Here is a 20,806-nt window from a genome sequence, read left to right as displayed (position 1 = left end):
TAAGGTCCTGACTGTCATAGTAAAGGTTTGGGGGCAGGGAGGGGGGGTAGATACATATGACATAGACATGACAAGAATGCATTAAAGCAAAGCCTTAGGAGTAATGTTAATGAAGAAATGACTGAATGATCACACTTCTTGCCATTTGCTGTAGAAGAAGATGTATTAGAGCTAACTTATGAGCTGTTTCATTTACCAGCATGCTGATGTACTAAAGTAGGAGTTTACAGAAATCTGACATGAGAGATGTGGTCTCCTACAACTGAATTACTCTTACCACAGATTAATTGGGTCTCTGGGAAAAGGCTCATGCAACACATTGTAACTAGTTGCAGTCTAACGAGTTGAGGAAAAGGGGAACGATCTTGCGCCAGTGCTATAATGAGCTGCATGGAGTATAAGTATACAAGTCTCAATCCCTCTCTTCTTCAGCCTTGAAGTAGGCGTTCTAATTAAAAAAATAGCCATAATAATACTTAGCTCTGATACAGGGCTTCTAGTCAATAGATCTTAAAACATTTCTCAAAAGTGGCTAAGTATCGTTATCCACATTTTACAGGTGCAGAGAAGGTAAGTGCTTTGTCCAAGGTTATACAGAATGCATACAGCAAATAGAACAGAACTCCTGTCTTCTGAGACCTAGTCCTGTACCCTAGCCACTGGACCCACAATGCTTTCATTACCTGTGCACTAAGTCCACACATCACCTACAGTACATCATAAACATTTGTATTAAGACGCAATTAAAAAGAAGACCTCCGGTGAAATAACATATAAAAGCAATAAACTGCAATGAGCTTTGTTGCCCTATTTGTCTTACGGTTATGAAAACTAGAAGGCTAGAGTTCAAATTATTCCTGGAGTATTTTAGAAATTATAAACACCCAGAGCTATGTAGCTTTCAGTTTAGCTGCATTTCTGGTAGAGGGAAAGCAGACATGTGAGGGGGAAAAAAATCTACTTTCATTGCTTCCATTAAGAAGCTGGTGCAAGATCCGTGCTTCTAATCAGGGTAGGTAATGTACAGTAAAGAGGAGAGACAGATGGAAGGAAATTTGTTATAGATTTTCTTTTCTTCTGCAAAATGACATGTGGGTTCAATGGTTTTTAATGACACATTTATCAATAGCACTCCATTTGTGGCCACCTTGTGAATTTCTCTGTCATCACAGCCCATCTAAATTTCTTCTCACCTAAGCTCAAAGCATCCCTTTTTCACTTAGTTCTTCTTCTGTGACTATGTCTTGGAGTCCTTAAAAATGAAACCGTTGGAAAAGCCATACCAAGCCAACTGTGTTATTAACATCAAGTACTAACACCCTTAGAGCCAGCACAGAAGAAGCTACAGTGTATGGTCCTAAAGTAGCTGGGGTTAGGAATGAGTCCCTGGCCTGACTTTTATGTTGCCCCCATATAGGGAGTCTGGGCTTTAGAAATCTGGCCCTGAGCACTGTTGTGATTAATATGTTTTTAGGATTTTTTGGATCGATGAATGTTCTGAAAACGCCTGAACAAACTGGCCTCATTTTAGGAGCCAATTAAAGTGATCACATACAGAAGATGACAAGCACACTGGGTTGATTTGGCAGTAATCAGAACAAGCAATTCAAGGGGGCTTTAGCTTCCTTCTTCTGCACAGTATAGCTCTACACCTGGATATCTGCTATGCAATACAAAAAAGGCACCAACACACACACCTTTAGTTTATAACATTCTAAGGTGACAACTCATCTTTCCCCTGTGACCCCAATGCCAGAGGTCAGCTGGAGATGGAAGTAACTGAGTCCAATCCTGCAAGAAGCTGAGCACCTCCTGCAAGGTAACTGGCACCCTTAAGTCCCATGAAGTCAATGAGACCAGAGGGCACTCAGCACTTCACAGGACAGGTCCTTTAATAGCTAAGTTGCTGTACTCACATGTACTATTGCTTGTTTACCAAGACAAGGGGATTACATTTGATTTTGGAATGTTTGCTGTTTTGAGACTGAGCTGACATTTTGTCATATTCACGCTGTCTAAAACAGACCCCAGATAAAAGGTCAATAAAGTAAGATGTGCTTGTGCTGAATACCTCTCATTGTAGTAGGGTTTTTTTTCCATTGGCTCCAAAACATTAAGCCATCAGTAAGTGAGATGTTAATGACCTTCAGCAAGATACATTATTTTGCCCAGCAACTGTGCCATCCTGGATCAGGATAATTAAATGCTACATTGCATATTAAAAGTGATAATCGGAGTGATTTTAAATCAGAAGTTTCTTTGTTGAAGTGTGGAAAATAAATAAGCATGCCACTTTGCTATATGAAGTGTGTAATTTATCTGTCTTTGATGTAGGCCAGTAAGCACTGTAAGTGATTTATGAGTTATACCCTTCCGTTCTGCTTTCATAAATGGGAAGTGCCTAAAGAGAATACTTGAAAGTGAGAAAAGGGGTTTTACTGTGGGAAATTCCTATTAGACAAAGAAATCTGAACTGATACTCAGAGCTGAAAAACCTTGAGAGAGGACAAGTAGAAGCAGAAGCCAGCTCTGGATTTCCCCTCTGGCCCTTATTTCTACAATGCACCACATCAAAACTCAAGATCCAAACTACCCCACATTTGAAGAGGAGAGGCTTTGAAATCCAGATTCCAATTTTGCGACTCATATACATTGTTCTGAAGCAGAGAGGGACTCATCTGAGATTTACAGAGGGCAGTTTCCTACTTAGACAAATCTAGCACCACAGACAATAGCTCTTGCACTATTGATGCCACCATTCCTGGAAAAAGGTTACAAAATTTCTAGTGCAGAAGCTGCCCATGAGAATCGTAGTTTGAGTTTGGTAAGGTACAGCATACACCCAAACTAGCTAGCCTGGCCACCAGGTGGGGGAGTGTAACTAGCTGGGGCAGTTTTGGAGTCTAGTCAGACACAACTACTGCTCCTGTGAAATATTCACCATGTACTGTAGACAGTAAAAACAAACTAAGATAACTGCTAGAAGCCTTAAATGTTTAAGGGTGGAACTGTAACTATAAATCACCAAAAAGAAAAGGAGTACTTGTGGCACCTTAGAGACTAACAAATGTATTTGAGCACAAGCTTTCATGGGCTACAGCTCACTTCATCAGATGCACGCAGTGGAAAATACAGTGGGGAGCTGTAGCTCACGAAAGCTTATGCTCAAATAAATTGGTTAGTCTCTAAGGTGCCACAAGTACTCCTTTTCTTTTTGCGGACACAGACTAACACAGCTGCTACTCTGAAACCTATAAATCACCAGTCTCCTGACCTTTTTGTAGCGGATGCTTGTTAAATGGTCAATAGTTTGTGCTGTCTTTTCTATTCTGCAGGGAAGCAATAAGCCGACTGTGCGAAGCTGTATCAGGAACAAATGGAGCTATAAAAAAACGGAAGGTAAATATTGCATTAGTGGGACATGTTTTCCTTTTTATAGCTGCTTTTTATGGGTTAGATGATTCCCTAGCAGGATTCAGCCCACCATGGAATTCATGCAAGTTTAGTTCAACTACATGGTATAAACAAGAATATTTACAATACACCATTTAAAACTACTCATTATTTGATAAGCAATAATAGTACTGCGTCCTGGAGCCCTAAAAGGTTAATACCCTGCCTGACACTTCTGTTCACACCCAGATATCCCAATTCCCAGGGCTTTGCCATAATCAGGTTTTGGTTGAAAAACAAAATAGAGTTTTTGATTAGTAAGGAGACTGAGTTAATTGCGGCTTTTCCCTGATGATCTTCTTTAGATTAAAAGTTTAAAAACCACCAGGATGACAGTGGACAGTGGTCACCATCCCTCATTGATTCAGCGAGGAGTGATATTAGCACTCCATGTTGTGCTGCCCTATGTTAATTGGAAGTTGTAGATTTCTGTCAGGAACTCTGGAGTGCCGTAGGGAGGATAACTCTCACTGACCACATTCTTGTTATAACCTGGGAAACAAATACATTGGAGAATTTCCTCATTGACTCAGAAACATTTTGTCCCCAAGAAAAGAAGCAGAATTAAGTGGATAAATTACTCGTTATGAATTATTCACTCAGCTCTATCACTTACGAACATAGCTCTTTGGTGTTTTGCTTTTTAAAGTTTTTAGTTTATCATTATTAACATACAGGAATGTTGCATACAGATATGATGAAATCTTAAATCATAGCCTGTACTTCTTACCTTTAAAAGCCCCATCTGAGTATGATCAACATCTTAACATCTGTGTCTTTATTTTGTACAAATTCTGGAAATGATAATCGTAGGTTATAAAATCTACTTGACCTGGGTATAAGGCTGTCTGAGATACATGAAGTTTACAGTGTGTGTGTGTGTGTTTGTTTGTTTTATAGCCTCCAGTTAAATTTCTGTCTTCTGTGCTTGGCAAAAGTAACCTTCAGTTTTCTGGCATGAATATAAAACTGATCATCTCCATGAGCAGCCTTACTTTGATGAATGTTGATACCCAGCAGGTAGGATCTTTATAGGTCTGTTGTTTTCTGAGGTATCCTTCCATCCATATTAATGTTTCTTCCTCTTTTAGGTGCAGATAGCTGTGGTTTAAGAACAAACAGGTCCTCGACAGGGAAAGCAAAACTATTCAGGTTTAGGTTGTAAGCCTTGTAAAGATTAGCCAGAATTGGCCTCTGAATTTAAAGGGGAAAAAAGCGGTGGAGAAATTTGATATGTCACATGTATTTTGTGTTTATACTAGTGTCTTTCATCTGGAAGCATCCCATAGCACTTGACAAACAGTGTCTCTGTGGGTGTATGTGTATACGTCTGCCTGTTCACTTGAATGGTGCCTAATAGGACTGCAGTGCAGACTGGAGTCTCTTATCACTACCAAAAATAAATATTTAATAACAATAATGGGTCATATGACTGGCCTGTGTTAGGGAGGTTTGTCAGTTCCCCGGAGCAAAGCTGCCCTAGAGTTACTTACCTGACTTCCAGGGGATCTCCCATAGCACCCCCTCCTGGAAATCCCAGGGTATGGCCTCAGTGATTCTGCAGCCATAGGCAGTTATCAAAACTTAGAGCAGCCCTTGGGCTAGTGCACAGTTGTCCAAAGCCGGGTTAAGGCTGTGCTAATGTGTCTGTCTTGTCAGTTACTTATCACATGCATTTGCTGATTCTGCAGGATATGTGGAGCTATATGCCTATGGGGCTGAGGTCTGATTTGGAACTGTGATGTGATTCTTGGATCACAGTAGCAACATAGCTCCCTGAGATGACCACCTTAGTTGTGCTTAACCTTTTGTACTGGTTTTAGTATTTTCTGTTACAGGGCTAGGTTTTCTTCTTCACGGAACAGGTGGTGTCCGGGAGCTAGGTTCGAACTCCCTGATTCTGTGGGCCAGCCCTGGCTGTCACACATTGTAGAGCTGCTGCCAGGCAGCTCTAAGTTTTGCTATTGCCAAAGAGTCTCTAGTAGAGTTGACCCTGTGCAAGTGAAAGATAATCATGGGCAGAGTGGAGCTCTATCACATTTCCCCCACTCTGGATGTCTCCTACCCGGGGAGAGGCAAAGGTGCAGGGCACCAGGAGAGTTCTCTTTACCCCAGGGGAATTGCACCATTCAAGAGTGCAAAAGGACCAAATCCCAGCTAAAGAATCTGGTCCCAAATGTACTAATGCTTTCTCAGTTAATTTGAATTATGGAAATTCAGGGCACTGTCTCACTGTTCTTTTTAGCCCCTATTTATGGATGTTGGTAAATTGAAAATCCAATGTATTCAGTTCTCATTTCCACCACATTTCACTGTTTGCCTGCTTGCTTAATCAATTGCAGTTGGTTCTAATAAAGAACTCTGTGTTCATTGTGATGAGGTAATGCATGAACCTAAGAAAAATTGATGCCTTATCCAGCTAGAGAGATTTATGACAAATAAAAGAACTGTACTGGTATAGAGATTGAATATCATCAGACCACAAACATCAGAGAGCCCTGTTCAGAAAAATATTCTTCCATCAGCTGACTTCTTGTGTGCCTTTATGGATAACTGTCAGTGACATTTAACTGAACTCATTTGGCTTTTAACTTTAATCCCGGATTTGTAAAGCCACCTCTCTCTCTCCTCACGTAGCCCCAATTCTCCTAATATCCAAATACTTTAATATTTAGTTTTTTATTAATCATATAAAAAATCAACAGCTGAATTCATTTTGAAAACCCCCTAATGGCTACTGGGAATTAAGAAGTAAAAGATTGTGCTGTACTGTATGTGAATCTGATGTTTCTGGGTGTATTCCCATCTTTAAGTTTCCTCATAGGAAAATTATATGATGTGCATATTATTGGATCAGGTTTTCATGAGCTAGGCCCTGTATTACTTTCTCTGCGGGGTTATTATCTGGTATTTTCTATATGCACAGCACATGGGCACTCCTAACTGACTGCTTGTATTTCTCAGATTATTGCCAACCACCACATGCAGTCCATCTCATTTGCCTCTGGAGGTGATCCAGTAAGTACAGATTTGTAAGATATATTTCTGTAAGCATAAGGATTAATTACAAGACTAAAAGTACCTGCAATTCCTCTACTTCATCCCCTCCTATCTCCGGTTAAATTGCACTTACACAGTACTTAACATTTCTGAGTCATTACACGTAGGACAAGGAAAGTGGTTAGAGCAGAGGACTGAGATTTTGGACTCTTAGGTGCTATTCCTGGCTCTGCTGTAGACTTGCTGCATATATGGGAACTTAATATGTCTTTATCTTTTTTCTCTGTCTTCAAAATGAGCTCAACCTGCCTTTGGAGGTCTGTGAAGCCAGCAGCCATAGTTCCCCCGCTCTAATTTGGGGGAATCTAGAAATGGGAACATATGAACATAGAAATTGCCAGATTGGATCAGATCTGTGGTCTGTTCAGTCCATTCTCCTGTCATCAACTATGGCCAGCACCAAAGGCTTCAGAGGAAGGCGCAAAATACCCTGCTGTAGGCAGCAGTGGGGCAATCTGTGCAGCCTGGGAGAGGGAGGTCTTCTCCGAATCCCTAATAATTACAGTTTGGCTTAGGTCCTTAAGCAAAAGAGGATTTATATCCTTTCCCAAACTTCTTTTAAAAGATTTATTATAACTAGATATTCTTGTTATCCATATACATGTCTCTTTCAATCATTATATTCTTTGCTTCAGCAGCATCCTGTGGCAGTGAGTTCCACAGTGTAACTGAATTGTGTTGACAAATATTTCCTTTGATCAGTTTTGAATTTGCTGCCTTTCAGTTGCATTGACTGTCCCCTGTCTCTTGCATTATGAGACAAAGAAAGTAGAAGTTCCTGAACCTCCTTCTCAGTACAGTTTAATTGTAAGCCAGAATCTCAGCTTTCATTCAAAAATGTACATTCTCTCCCTTTTGGCTTTGAAAATGTAAACTGATCAGGCAATATAAAGCAGATGGAAGGCTGCCCTAAGTGGGCAGTTGAACATTCCCCTTGTGTAGAGAATCCCTGGGTGGTATAAAGCCAACAGAGCTAGCACTCCATGACCTGCTCCGAGCCCCCTTGGTGTAATGGGATTTCTGGGGTTGGAGCGGTGTGGCCAGGGAAGGCTGTGCTCTGGCAATCCTGGATGAGTAGAGTAGACCTAAGGGTGCCACTACTACAGTGGTAACTGAACCTTGAGGCTACTCCGTATCTGGGAGCCAAACTGGCCTCCGGCTGCCACCAGGTGCCTTTAAAGCCATCCTTGCCCCTCACCTTTGGTCTGGCAATGAGCACAGTTTTTCTAGAGCAGATCTGGCCCTTGAAATTCTGCTTGTACCACCTATCTGATAAGGTAATAGTGGAGGTATGAGAACAGGAATATTACCTTGCCTGTATTTTTTTTTTTTTTTTTTAAAGGGTGGGGTGGTGGTGGTGGTGGTGGTGGTGGTGGTGGGGAATTCTTTGGTCCAAGACTCTTTGTTCTGAAGTTCTTTGAATCATTAGAGATGGGACTGATCCAAAGACTTAAATCCTAACTTCTGACTTTGGGGAAGTTCAGATCCAGATCCAAATGTTACAGCTTAAGTCCCTCTTTCCTTTTAATTAAAACACATTGAATTTAGGTTCACAGCTCACTAAAGTTCACTCTGAATCATATCATCAGCAGTTACGTTACTTTGCTGTTACATGCAAATTCTTTGCTTGCCAGAAAAGGTCACACACAGTGTATGCTGGATGGTAGTTTTCTGCACATGCTGCCTGAATTCAAATAGAAGAGTCCATGGAATAATATGATACCTGATTTGGGAACTGATTTATGGCTTTTTGTTCATTTGATTGGGGAGGGTGTTGGGTGGAATTGGGGAGGGCACTATTATTTAACTAATTTACATGGAAGTATAACCAGTTTTCTTAATAGTTTTTAACTTTTAAAAACTGGCTTTAGCCCATCTTTAGATTTTCTAGATAGGGTGTACTTTATAGTAAGTTTTAGATTTCTAAATACAATTTCTCCTTATTTTGCATAACTTTTTCCATTTTGAAAATATTGGGATACATTTTCAGTGCTCTGCTCAGCAAATTAGATGCAGAAGTCCCATGGCCGCCTTGTTTGTTTGTTCAGCCTGAAGCTGTATTGTGCTGTGAAGTCATCAGATCTCACAGGATAAGCGGGGGTGCGTGTTGTCAGTATTTGGAGGGAAGAGCTCTAATGAACACCTACACAGGGTACTGCAGAAGTTGGTGCTGGTGATTCAGTAGGTCACACTCTTCCCTCTTAGGCCTGGTCTGCACTTAAAAGTTAGGACAACATAACTACAGTGCTCGGTGAGCGCCATAACTATGCCAACCCAACCCCTGGTGTAGATGGAGCTAGGTTGATGGAATAATTCTTCCGTTGACCTAGCTGCTGTTGCTCGTGGAGGTGAAGTTCCTAAACCAGTGGAAAACCCTCTTCCATGGCTGTAGGAAGTGTCTACACTACGGCACTACAGAAACATAGCTATGGCACTGTAGCTCTGCCCCTGTAGTGTCTGTAATGTAGATGTGGCCTCAGTCAGAGCTGAAGGAATGCCCCCAGCATGGATGAGAGGCACTGGCTCTGTGAGCCAGAGCCGTTTGCATGAGATGTTAAATGGAGGTCCAGCCCTCTTGAGGTCACTAGTGGCACTTTACATAAGAATAACTATGTGAATCCTGGTGGCCAGATGCCATTTTGGGTAATTACAACCAAATTTTTTCTTACAATTTCAATTGGATATGGTATTCCTCGCTTCCTGTCCCAGAGCCCAATCCTATAAGGTGCGTAGCTCTATGTAGGAAGGTGTTCAGCAACTTGCAGGATTAGGCATCTACACTGTGTCATGTTGTTATGCACTGTGAAATAGCCGCTGTGTTCTACTCCAGAGGTGGCTGCATTTCAGTGCTGAGTGAAGTCATTCATGTATGTGTGTAAACTTTGTAAAGATGCAACAAAATCATCTGGTATTTTTCTAGTTAATTGCTAAATGTGGTTGTACATCTAATTTGAATTGACAGTGTACCCCAGACTGTGTCTGAGCTTTTAAAAATCTGAGGAAGAAATTGAGGAAACTGAGTTCACAAAAGTTATTTAACAAGAAAATTTTGGCTTCATTTGCATCCACAACAGTTAATTTGGGTGCTTTTTAAAATAAACATCGACAAGTTATGCTGGCCCCAAGATCTACTTCTTTCATAATTGATTGAGCAATATTAAATGATTATTCTTGTGGCATTACAAACAAGGGCTTTTATTTCCTGCCAGTTGATTGCATCTTCTGTAGAGAGCCATGCCTTGAACTGCAAAGTGCACTCTCCCCACCCTTTCCCTAAAGATCCAAGATAACAAAATGCATCTTTAATTATTAAGATAATGCTATTCATGACATCACCATTTTACTGTAGCACTGAATTATCAACTGGCTCTTCTGCTTTTGTACATTCTCTACATGTTTTATTTTTGCTATGTCAGTTACCATTTGCTGTTTTTGTACTAAAAAATGTTTCGATATTAGTCGTGACCAGACTCTGAATACTTTGGCCTGTCTTCTCATCTCAATGACACCAGTGTTAATCCAGACTAACTCCACTTGACTTCAGAGGAGTTACCTGGGATTTATGCAGTGATGTAATAGAGATCAGACTTCAGCCCATTGAATGTCATATTTTAGTTCTTCTTTGAGATGTTCTTTTAAAAAAAAATCTGCATAATAGGCAAAATTCTAGTCTGCCCTCTGCAGTACTTGGGCTCGCTAGTTTGTGTTCTGCTCCTGAACTTCCATAGGAAAGTGAGCTAACTGACTTCCATTGAAGCAGAAGGCCCTTGGCTGTCCTGGATTAGGCCTAATATGCTTTAGAACCCTGCATAAAATTTTCATGCAGGATGTAAGGAGAGTGGTCACTTTGGATAGGCTATTACCAGCAGGAGAGTGAGTTTGTGTGTGTGGTTTTTGGAGGGGGGTGAGGGGGTGAGAGAACCTGGATTTCTGCAGGAAATGGCCCACCTTGATTATCATACACATTGTGAAGACAGTGGTCACTTTGGATGGGCTATTACCAGCAAGAGAGTGAGTTTGTCTGTGCGGGGGCGGAGGGTGAGAAAACCTGGATTTGTGCTGGAAATGGCCCAACTTGATGATCACTTTAGATAAGCTATTAGCAGCAGGAGAGTGGGGTGGGAGGAGGTATTGTTTCATGGTGTCTGTGTACTGCAATTTCCACAGTATGCATCCGATGAAGTGAGCTGTAGCTCACGAAAGCTCATGCTCAAATAAATTGGTTAGTCTCTAAGGTGCCACAAGTCCTCCTTTTCTTTTTGCATAACAATTGAAGAGGACAATTTTGTCCATTGACTGATCATCATTTAAATGACTGCTGCTTCTTTAGCAGAATTGAGAATGCAGAATATAATTTATTTAATATACAAAGGATGTAAACCAAAGAGATTCCTGCATTTTTGCCCAGGGGACGGGGGGGGAGGGGTGGATTAGCACTTCAATGTACACAACAAATTACTCTTCCTTTCAATGAACTAGGCGGACTACTGTTTGTTTTTCCTAAACATCTAAGTAAGTATCATTTCTGAGGCTGAAGGGAGTGCCTGAATTTATCCTTCTATGCTCATTTACACTATTTTGTTGACAATGGTGCTTTAATGACTCACTTGAAAAACATTTGTTTGTTTTTGTTGTTTTTAGGATACAACAGACTATGTTGCATATGTAGCTAAAGATCCTGTTAATCAGCGAGGTATGAAAATATTTTCAGATTAAAGTATTTTGTCCTATCTCTACTGAGCAATTACATGAGCTTTAATGTGCCTGTGATACAGAACAGCTTGATATTCTGCCCATTTCAGGGCTGTATAATTTCACTATTTGGTCAATGGGATGATAGTGTTGTCTGGCCTGCAGCACTAGACACCTCGCTACTCATGCCCCACAATGAGAATCTTCAGGCGTGACTTAACTCCTGCTAACTGTCAAACTCCAGGAATGAGAAGACACTCGCATCCTGCCACTCTCCCAGCTTCCCAAGCAGGACTGGCAGCTCTGCACACAACCTCTGTGCTGGCTGAGAGGAAGGGAACTTACCCTGCCACCACTGCAAACTGAGCTGCTCCAGCTGAAGTTTCAAGGAGAGGAAAAAGTGTTGGTGATCTTGTCTCGTAATTTATGATGTTCCCAAAATCCCGTAATGGAATTATAGCCTATGCAATTCAGTTGCTTTCACTTTTATTCACCTAGTTTGTTTAACTACCGGTCTGCTGCCTCATCCGTGGAGATCATCACTGCATCCTTTGCATTACTTGTTTGAGAACAGTTATACAGTGAACAGCAGGTTACATCAGTAAAATTTTGAAGACAGCCAGCAACTGATGACCATTGCTGACAAGAGAATACGGTGATTTAGAAAAAAAGCCCCGTTCTCCTGGTGGCATTGCAACGGGCAAAATACTGACTAGCACAACTGTGCAGGAGCATCTCACAGGCCGTGCAAAAGCAGACGGTGGGACAAGACCAGAGGGATTGGAGTGGTCAGAGTAATTCTATTTCCTTCTGCAATGTACTGACTAGCATCTAATTTGTACAGCAGCCCACTAGCAGATGGACTGGTGAGCCTTACTCAGGTGTGAGAGCATGTGTCCCTTCAGTGGCTGGCCTACAGAAGAAAAAAACCCGAACACTGCTCTAGCTAATTTCCTTTTAGTTCAGGTAGCAGGGAGCTATGTTTGTTAGAGCTGGAGGTTCTGAGGATCATCACTGCTTATGACTAGTGAGTCTCTGTGATCACAGTATGGAAAACAGCTGACTACTGAGATGTCTCCTATGGCTAAGGAATTGTTTCCAGGGACAGTTGGGCTGATATTTATAACCCTCATTTCTTAGCTATGTCATCCTTATTCTGATACATGAGAAAATGACTAATTCAATTAATTACGGCTGAATGCATCCGATGAAGTGAGCTTTAGCTCACGAAAGCTTATGCTCAAATAAATTGGTTAGTCTCTAAGGTGCCCCAAGTACTCCTTTTCTTTTTGCAAAAATCATTTGTGGTTTCAGTGACATTTAATATTAAGCATTCAGGTACGAATGTGGCAACATATTAAAAACCACTGTAAAATCAGTGCTTGTGTTTGTATTGCACTAGTGAATTATACTACCATTTGGAAAGTAGACTTTAGATTGAGGCTTGAATGTTAGGCCTCAGGCTGGTAGCAGCTGAGGCAGCCATGGTCTGCCGTTCTGTGTGCAGGATGTAGTGTACTGTACTAGCCAGAGTGATCTCACAGTGCCATCTAGTGACTGGTCTGCCATCTAGTGCAGTGGTCTCCAAACTTTTTGGCTCGCACACCCCCGGGGTGAAGACCGGAAGACCGGCCACCGGCGGAAGAAGACCAGAAGACCTGCTGCAGGGGAACACCAGCTGTGGACGTGCAGAGCTGCCGCCGAAGAAAAAAACGGCGGAGTGCCGTCCGGCAGCGCTCCTGCTGCTGTGCACCCCCTGGGACCATCTCATGCACCCCAGTTTGGAGACCACTGATCTAGTGACCTACTGCCAGATTTTCAGGAGTTCAGGGCCAGATTTTAAATGCATAGCACCCAAAATTGGAGGCAGATTTTTAAAGATTTCAGTTTCCTTGTAAGCATCTAAATAAGGGCCAGATTTTCAGAAGACCTCTGTGCCCAGTATATGGCTAACATGCTGAAGTCTTCAGCAAATCTGGCCACTTACATTGGACTTTTGGTTTAAAAGGACCCGGAATGATATTGGAAAATCTGGCTCTTAATGAATAGCAGTCACTATGAGAGGAAGAGAGACAAGGGAGGAAAAAAAAAAACAAAGCAGAAAACATAAACACAGGTTTAGATTCTTTTGCAAAGTTGTAGATTTATATTAAAATTAAAACACATGCAAGGTGGCTTTCTTAACGCATCAGAAGCGAAATCAGCATGGTCTCCTCAAATTACTGAGGTATTTCCTCTATACTTCACCTCTGGATTTGCTGATATAAGAACTTTCTCAGAATATATTCTTATAAGCTAAGTGAACATGTTTTATGAAAGTTTTTTTTGTTCTGTGTTTATACAGTGCCAAGCACAGTAGGGTCCTCGGCACTATGATAATACAAATAATAAATAATTGTGTTTTAAAAACATTTTTCCATTACTTTGTAGCATGCCATATATTGGAATGTCCCAACGGAATGGCTCAGGATGTAATAAATACCATAGGGCAGGCTTTTGAGCTCCGATTCAAGCAATACTTGAAGAATCCTTCTACTCCGATTACTTCCAATGAAAGGTCAGTGTGGTGTTTTCTAGTAACCCAAATATTGCTCTTCTGCTGTAAGGATGAATATACGCTATAGGGACTGACCCCCTAAACAAGGTGCATTGTGCATGGCGTTCTTTTGGACACACAGACTTTATTTAAAAAAAAAAAAAAAAAAACTCTGTACACACAATATATAGCAGACCAAGTTCTGCTTCTTCTAGTGCATTCCCATTTGGTCAGGTGTAACTGAGAGCTGAATTCAGCCTTTTTCTCCCTTCTCCAAATAGCCTTATTTTAAATTATGCATGTTAAAGTGAGCATTTCCAAATAAAGGCAGAATAAGTGAAATGAGCAAGTTCTGCTCTCTAAATATTGTGCTTACGTTGAGCTCCAGCCTCAGCTGTTCCAAGTTTATGTTCAGTGCAGCTGCGGGGGGCGGGGAAGAGTAACTTTTAGCCACCTTTCTCCTCTCCTGATCCTGGCCCTGTTAGGCCAGATAGAATTTTGGCTCCAACTTAGAGCAGCCTCACATACTGAAATAAACACAAGTGCAACTTGGAATTTGAATGTGTGAAGGGAGCTCTGCACTTAGCTACATTATTAAAAATAGAGGAGCTAGATTATTACTTGGACTATATGCCTGCACATGGGAGTAAGGGCAAGTAAGAATGCTTCTCCAAGGGCTGTGCAGACTTTGGGTGTGGGCACACAGGAGTAAGCACGAGCTTATTCCCCACAGCAGCTGGGCAGGGAGTAGGTGGGGAATTGGCAGAAACTTAGCTTTACCCCTCCATACACCCTGACCGACACAGCAGAGAAATCATAGGGGCACGTAAAATCTCAGCCTATCTTTCTGACATCTTCTTGCAGATGTCCACTCATCAGCTGAAACCTAACATGGCCAGAACCTGAGTGCCTGGTCTTTCCCCTAAAACCCTCCCCTTTCCCTATCACAGCAAGCAACACCACCATCCTCCTTACTGCTCAAGCCTGTCATCGTGGCTTTGTCTTTGGCTCAGTCTTCTGCTTTGACCCACAGTTACAGGCCATGTCTAAATCTTGCTGCTTCTTTCTGCAAAACATCTCCAAGATCCAACTTTTTCTTCCTGCCCATGCTGCCAAGACTCTGGTCCAAGCCCTGATCATCTCATGCTTTCACTGCTGTGATCTCCTGCTGTCTGCCTTCGGTGTCTGCAACCTCATCCCCCTAAAATCTATTAAAACATGGCTGTGAAAATGATCTTCTTGGCTAATTGCTCTGACTTTGTTGCCCCCCACCCCCATCTTTAAGTTTCTCCATTGGTTCCCTCTTCTCCATTGCATCAGACACAAACTTCTTGTCCTTACTTTCAAAGCCCTCTGCAGTTTAGCCCCCTACCCATCTCTCCAACCTATTATCTTATTGCAAGGTTGACTCACACTTTCGCTCTACCCATGATGTCCACCTCAATCACCTGCTTCTCTGACAAGTACTTACATGTTTTCTCCCATGCTGCCCATCATGAGTGGGAAAAGCTCCCAGTCTGAATCATACCCATGATAGGTAGGGTAGAGGTCCCTATCATTTCAGCTATCTAGTCCATAAAGGTGCTTCATTGCTTTTTATAATTATCCTGAAGAAAGGCAGCTTGTATACTCACCGCTTCAGTCAGGTTTAACCCAACCCATAACAATAATAACAATACCACCTTAATTATATATTTTTTATTATATAGAGTATTTCTCTCCCTCCACATTCTAATACTAATCTGTTACCTCAGGGGGCAATAAGTATAAAGATGATCTTCCCTGTGAAATCATGCTAGGCTACATGATACGTAAATCACAGAAATTAGAAATGGAAATGGTTGATTAGATTATTTAGCCCAGCACTCACCCAGTCCAGGAGAACAGTCCCCAGATGGAAGACTTCCTTCCAATAGTGCTGTGTGACTGAGTCATCCACTTCCAAACTACTGTGAATCACATAATCAAATACTTGAGCTGTGTATCACATAATTAAGTACTTGAACTTTATCTCTTTCCTGCTTGTGGCCTTTTATCCAATTATCTTCTTGTTACACAGAGAAGTAAGATTCCAAATGCGTTGTTGTTTTTGGAGGAAAGGCATAGTGCAGGAAACACACTGCAAAAGCAGGAGGTATCAGCTGAATGTTGAAGCCATCATCATTTGGTTCACGGCATGCAGGAAAATGTGGCGCACAATCGATGATGCCATTTAGGGCTCGTCTATACGATGAGGTGATGCGCATTGTTGGGGTGTGAATTCTAATGGGCCCGCATAGATCCTGCTGGCATGCACTCAGATTTCCCTAGTGCACGTTAATGGAGTCCAATTTCAAGCACTACTATGTTAACACACACTAGGGAACTTTGAGCCCATGCCAGTTAGTATGTGACATGCTATTGTGCACTAGAATTCACACCCCACTTAAATGCACTATTGCACCATGTAGACAAGCCTTCAGTGTTTGCTTCCAGCTGAAAGAGTCTTTTTCTGTTGATTTTGTTTTTTAAAATTAGACTAGATTTCACTCTGGAAAACTGTATTTGTTGTAGCCATATTTGATTTTCTGAAGCAATTCCAGGCCTATCTAACTGCTGCCCAAATGCCCACATGAGGTTTTAATTTCCCTTTATAAGTCCCCCACACTTGCTTTATGCAGACAAGATAAGAGGCAAAAGGAACTGGGCCCAGAGTCTATAATGTGAATGCATTAATGAACAGTGTCTCCTCTGACGGTAAAACATTGCCAAAAGTGGCTCTTGTATCATTTTCATGGCTAAGAGAATGCAGACTGTCCCAACGTTAAGGAAGTATCTATGCCACCCTGCCAACTGAGTTATGGGTGATTAAAACAAATCACAATAGCTGAAAAAATAAAGAAGTAGCTGGGTGAAAAGATTTAATCAGACAGCTTTTAACATTGGGAACAATGGCATTTCTGTGGCTAGTTTGTCCATTTTGTTGTGGACAGACTCATGGAACATGTTTACCCTGAGAATCATCTGATTACATGGGTCATTTCATGTGGTGGTTCATTTTTCAGTGAAATGATGAATCTTGATGGATCAGCTTGGAATATACAGGAGAAGGAGGATCATGAATATTACAATGAAATTCCAGGAAAAGAACCTCCTACAGGTGGACTATTAGACACGCGAATAAAAGTGCAAACAGACCAAAGGGCAAACTGTCCCATACAATGTGAAAAGCAATACTGTTTGGTAAGCATGTCTATTTCTGGTATTACTATTCACTACCGTTCTGGGGAAGAGAAAACAACTTACTGTGGTGGAGAGCATATGAACACAACCACAACCAAATCCTACTTGGTTTGGGAAGGGGTTTTTAGGACAGTTTTAAAGCACTTAGCACATATTTGAATCTCAAAGCACTTTATCAACATTAACTGATACATCCTTACAATACCTCTGGGAGAGCAGGTCTCATCTCTTTTTTCAGATGGGGAGAAAGTGGGATGTAGATTTAAATGGCTTGTTCAAGACCACACACCTGCAATCCCTCAGGACTTACCAGCTCCCAGTCCCATGGTCAGACCACGCTGTCACTCCGCACTCTATTCTGCATGTACGAGATGCAGTTTTTAGTAATTCTAGTGTGTTCCAAGATACAGCGTGCTTTCAAATGACCCAAAGGTCTCTGGGACTTTAGGGGGATAGACAAACCCAGAACCTCTCCGATTGGTTTTTGAATGTTATGTACATTGGCCAAACCGGACAGTCTCTACGTAAAAGAATAAATGGACACAAATCAGACATCAGGAATTATAACATTCAAAAACCAGTCGGAGAATACTTCAATCTCTCTGGTCACTTGACTACAGACCAGAAAGTTGCAATTCTTCAACAAAAAAAACTTCAAAAACAGACTCCAACGAGAGACTGCTGAATTGGAATTAATTTGCAAACTGAACACCATTACATTAGGCTTAAATAAAGACTGGGAGTGGATGTGTCATTACACAAAGTAAAACTATTTCCCCATGTTTATTTCTCACCCCCCCTCCCCCCACTGTTCCTCCCATGTTCTTGTCAACTGCTGGAAATGGCCCACCTTGATTATCACTACAAAAGGTCCCCCCGCCCCCCTTCCTGCTGGTAATAGCTCACCTTACCTGATCACTCTTGTTATAGTGTGTATGGTAACACCCATTGTTTCATGTTCCCTGTATATATAAAATCTTCCCACTGTATTTTTCACTACATGCATCCGATGAAGTGAGCTGTAGCTCACGAAAGCTTATGCTCAAATAAATTTGTTAGTCTCTAAGGTGACACAAGTCCTCCTTTTCAGTTATGCTTGTAGCTTTGCAGCAGAGGCTTATTGAGGAGGGACAATACAACCCCAGGAGATGTAACTGAACTGCTGTGATACTGTATTTCTCATACGCCCAACCCAGGTGTTGTTTTCTCAGTACTTCCTTTCAATCTTGAAAATTCTTTAATGCCATTCAGACAACAGTGTGACCATTCTGCTTCCGTGCCATGTTGTCTGTATTCTCTCTCCCTGTTTTTATTGCAAGAAATGTTTGCATGAAAACAGGATCTTCATTGCCTAGGAGTTAATCTAATCCTGCTGCATATTCCTCAAATGAAATCATCTGATTCCCATTTGTGACATCATAGTCATCTCCCTAGCAACTAATTGTGATGATACAAACAGTGGGTTATGATTTCAGGTGAGGAATTGGTCCCAGAAGCAGAGCTGCTGCTTGGCAACCAAAGTTCTGTCTTCATGAAAATATCCTTAGGAATAAAATCAAAACAAGGGGTTATTCATTAGAGGAGGAAGGGTTAGTGTTCCCAGTGTGTTGAATATTAATGTTTTGCAAGTTGATATGTTAAGACTGTGTCTTTAACATGCTACAAACATAAAATGCAAATATAGAACCAAGCTTCTCTCTCTCACCCTGTCAGAGGCTGGCTTGTGTACCCATATTTTCTAAGCCTTCCATTGACTGCCATGGAGCTTAGACTCTTCATGAGGAATGGGGCATGCGTCACTGGAATAGCCAATGGGAAGTAAAGCATCTGCACTGACTGTTGTTTGATGGGGTGGGGAAATTTGTTGTCCAGGGATCACTGGAGTGCATGGTGTATATTGCAATGATATCTGAAGTTTATTAACAATTGACATCCTATGAGAGTAAATTGTGTGATTCTTCCAGGCTGGGGGCCCAAAATGCATCAACATATATGAAAACTGTCCAGAAGAAAACAAATCAGTGGGTATGTGCTATGTCTTCCTTCCCCTGCATATCTATTTCAATTGAGCCAGACTGTCTGGAAGTGCTGAGATTTTTGATATAATAAAGAAAAGTATTCTGCTTATTAGGTCATGACTAGTTCCCCAGCTGAGGGGTGGAGAGGAAAGCCTTACAATTTTTCAAAGGGGTGCTGATCCATTTTTATGCCTGCTGGTGGATTTTACCAATTTTACTTGTCCTGACACCATACAGGAGCCCTTTGTTACTTTATTTTCTTTCATCGCCTGCAAGGAAGAAAGATGCTCCCCTACTTAACTAGCTCTGACCCAACTCCTACAGAATATACACATGCATTACAGGGTCAGAACTGTCAGCGTCGCTGTGACATTCCCAGAGGGGGCATGTTTGTGGCCTTGATTCCAGTGTTAAAGGATCCTAGTTTCAAATCTAATCTTAACTCTGTTTCTTCACTTGAGCTTTCCCCTGTTTCCCTTTGTGTGGCTGGTTATGTGTTCCAAGTCACCGTCATGGTGGGGAAACTTGCTTTCTGATATCCCAATATATCAGTAGGCTCCCCTTTTTTGGACTTCACATGGCACTGTTGATGCCACTGGACACGTTTCTTTGGCTCCATCCTCTTCCTCATACAACAAGGCCTTTTAACAATCCCATCAGCCCTGCTGGTGGGGACTGTATTACACTGCCCACATGGTGGTGTTAGATTTCGTTATTTGCAGTATTTCTGCATTTGCCATGTTTAAAAGAGAAGCAACTAATTTCTACATATGATGGATGAATAAATCAAATAATAAATGTGATAAATAGCACAAAAATGGTTGCTGTTTGGCTAGCTGAGTAGCATTCCCTTAATACCCTGCTGCTCTGTTAACCCTCTCCTGTATTAAGACCCTAGGCTGAGTGATAATCCTCTGGCTCACCAGGCAGAGCTACAAAGCACAGATCAGCTCCAACCTCCCAACCCTTCATGGGCAGGGAAAGGAAGAAACCCTTCCCCTTCACAAAATGCTCTTAGGGAGGGGAAAGCATTTTGTAATGCAACTGAGGATGTGCAGTGTGTCTCCATAAAGACATACATTAGGATTGGAAGGGACCTCCTGAGTCCTCAAGTCCAGTCATCCTATTGATAAACGTACAAACTCATCTTAAAACTGGGAGGCTGTTCCAGAATGTCACTCCTCTGATGGTCAGAAAACTTCTTCTAGTTTACAGCCTAAATTTATACCCATTTGTTCTTGTGCTAACATTGTTCATTAGTTTTAATAGCTCTTCTGTCTCCCTGGTGTACCCTGATGTATTTACAGAGAGCAATCAGATCTCTTCTGAGCCTTTGTTGCGCAAGGCTAAACAAGCCAAGCTCTTTTTCGTCTCCTCTCATACAAACTGCTCCCAGAATGAGGAGAGATCAGAATTCCAGTTAGACTCAAGGGATGTTTTTACACATGAATCAGGGTGGAATAAGTGTGGAAAAAGTTAATTTATTCAGAATTATCCAGGGCCAGTAAAAATAATCAGCCACATATTCCATAGTAGGGCATTAGGAACCCTGAGATGAGAAACCTAAAGAAAAGTTAAGAAAAACTGCATGTATTTTTACCATAAATACATAAAATACTCCTATAATAACAAATACTCACTCCTATAATTTTCAGTGAACCGTACTAGAGAGCTTCAGGGTGGGGTTTTCAAGATTACTCAGCTTTGGCCTAAATTTCTCTCACTGAAGTCAATGGGAGATTTACCATTGACGTCAGTAGGAGCAGAGTTAGGGCGAGGGTTTGAGCAATTTTGATGACCCCATTTTAACTCTAAAATGGTTAGG

General features: G+C 41.5%; 1 protein-coding gene across 16 annotated transcripts in view; it reads left to right on the top strand.

The window, feature by feature from the left end:
- SHC4 (SHC adaptor protein 4) overlaps positions 1 to 20,806 on the top strand; it is a 68,315-nt gene that overhangs the window by 42,817 nt on the left and 4,692 nt on the right. For 15 of the 16 annotated variants that reach the window (XM_043524243.1, XM_007066802.4, XM_043524251.1 and 12 more), the window contains 7 exons: positions 3,336 to 3,399; positions 4,354 to 4,473; positions 6,418 to 6,471; positions 11,155 to 11,206; positions 13,636 to 13,762; positions 16,786 to 16,963; positions 18,928 to 18,988. In XM_043524243.1, coding sequence (XP_043380178.1) covers positions 3,336 to 3,399; positions 4,354 to 4,473; positions 6,418 to 6,471; positions 11,155 to 11,206; positions 13,636 to 13,762; positions 16,786 to 16,963; positions 18,928 to 18,988 — 656 coding nt within the window. The remainder of the gene's footprint in view (positions 1 to 3,335; positions 3,400 to 4,353; positions 4,474 to 6,417; positions 6,472 to 11,154; positions 11,207 to 13,635; positions 13,763 to 16,785; positions 16,964 to 18,927; positions 18,989 to 20,806) is intronic. The other variant, XM_037911736.2, reaches the window with a different exon arrangement.

Source organism: Chelonia mydas, chromosome 10, assembly GCF_015237465.2.
Source record: "Chelonia mydas isolate rCheMyd1 chromosome 10, rCheMyd1.pri.v2, whole genome shotgun sequence".
NCBI lineage: Eukaryota > Metazoa > Chordata > Testudines > Cheloniidae > Chelonia > Chelonia mydas.
Note: the sequence above shows the minus strand (reverse complement) of the source record. Positions and strands in the feature narration are given on the sequence as shown.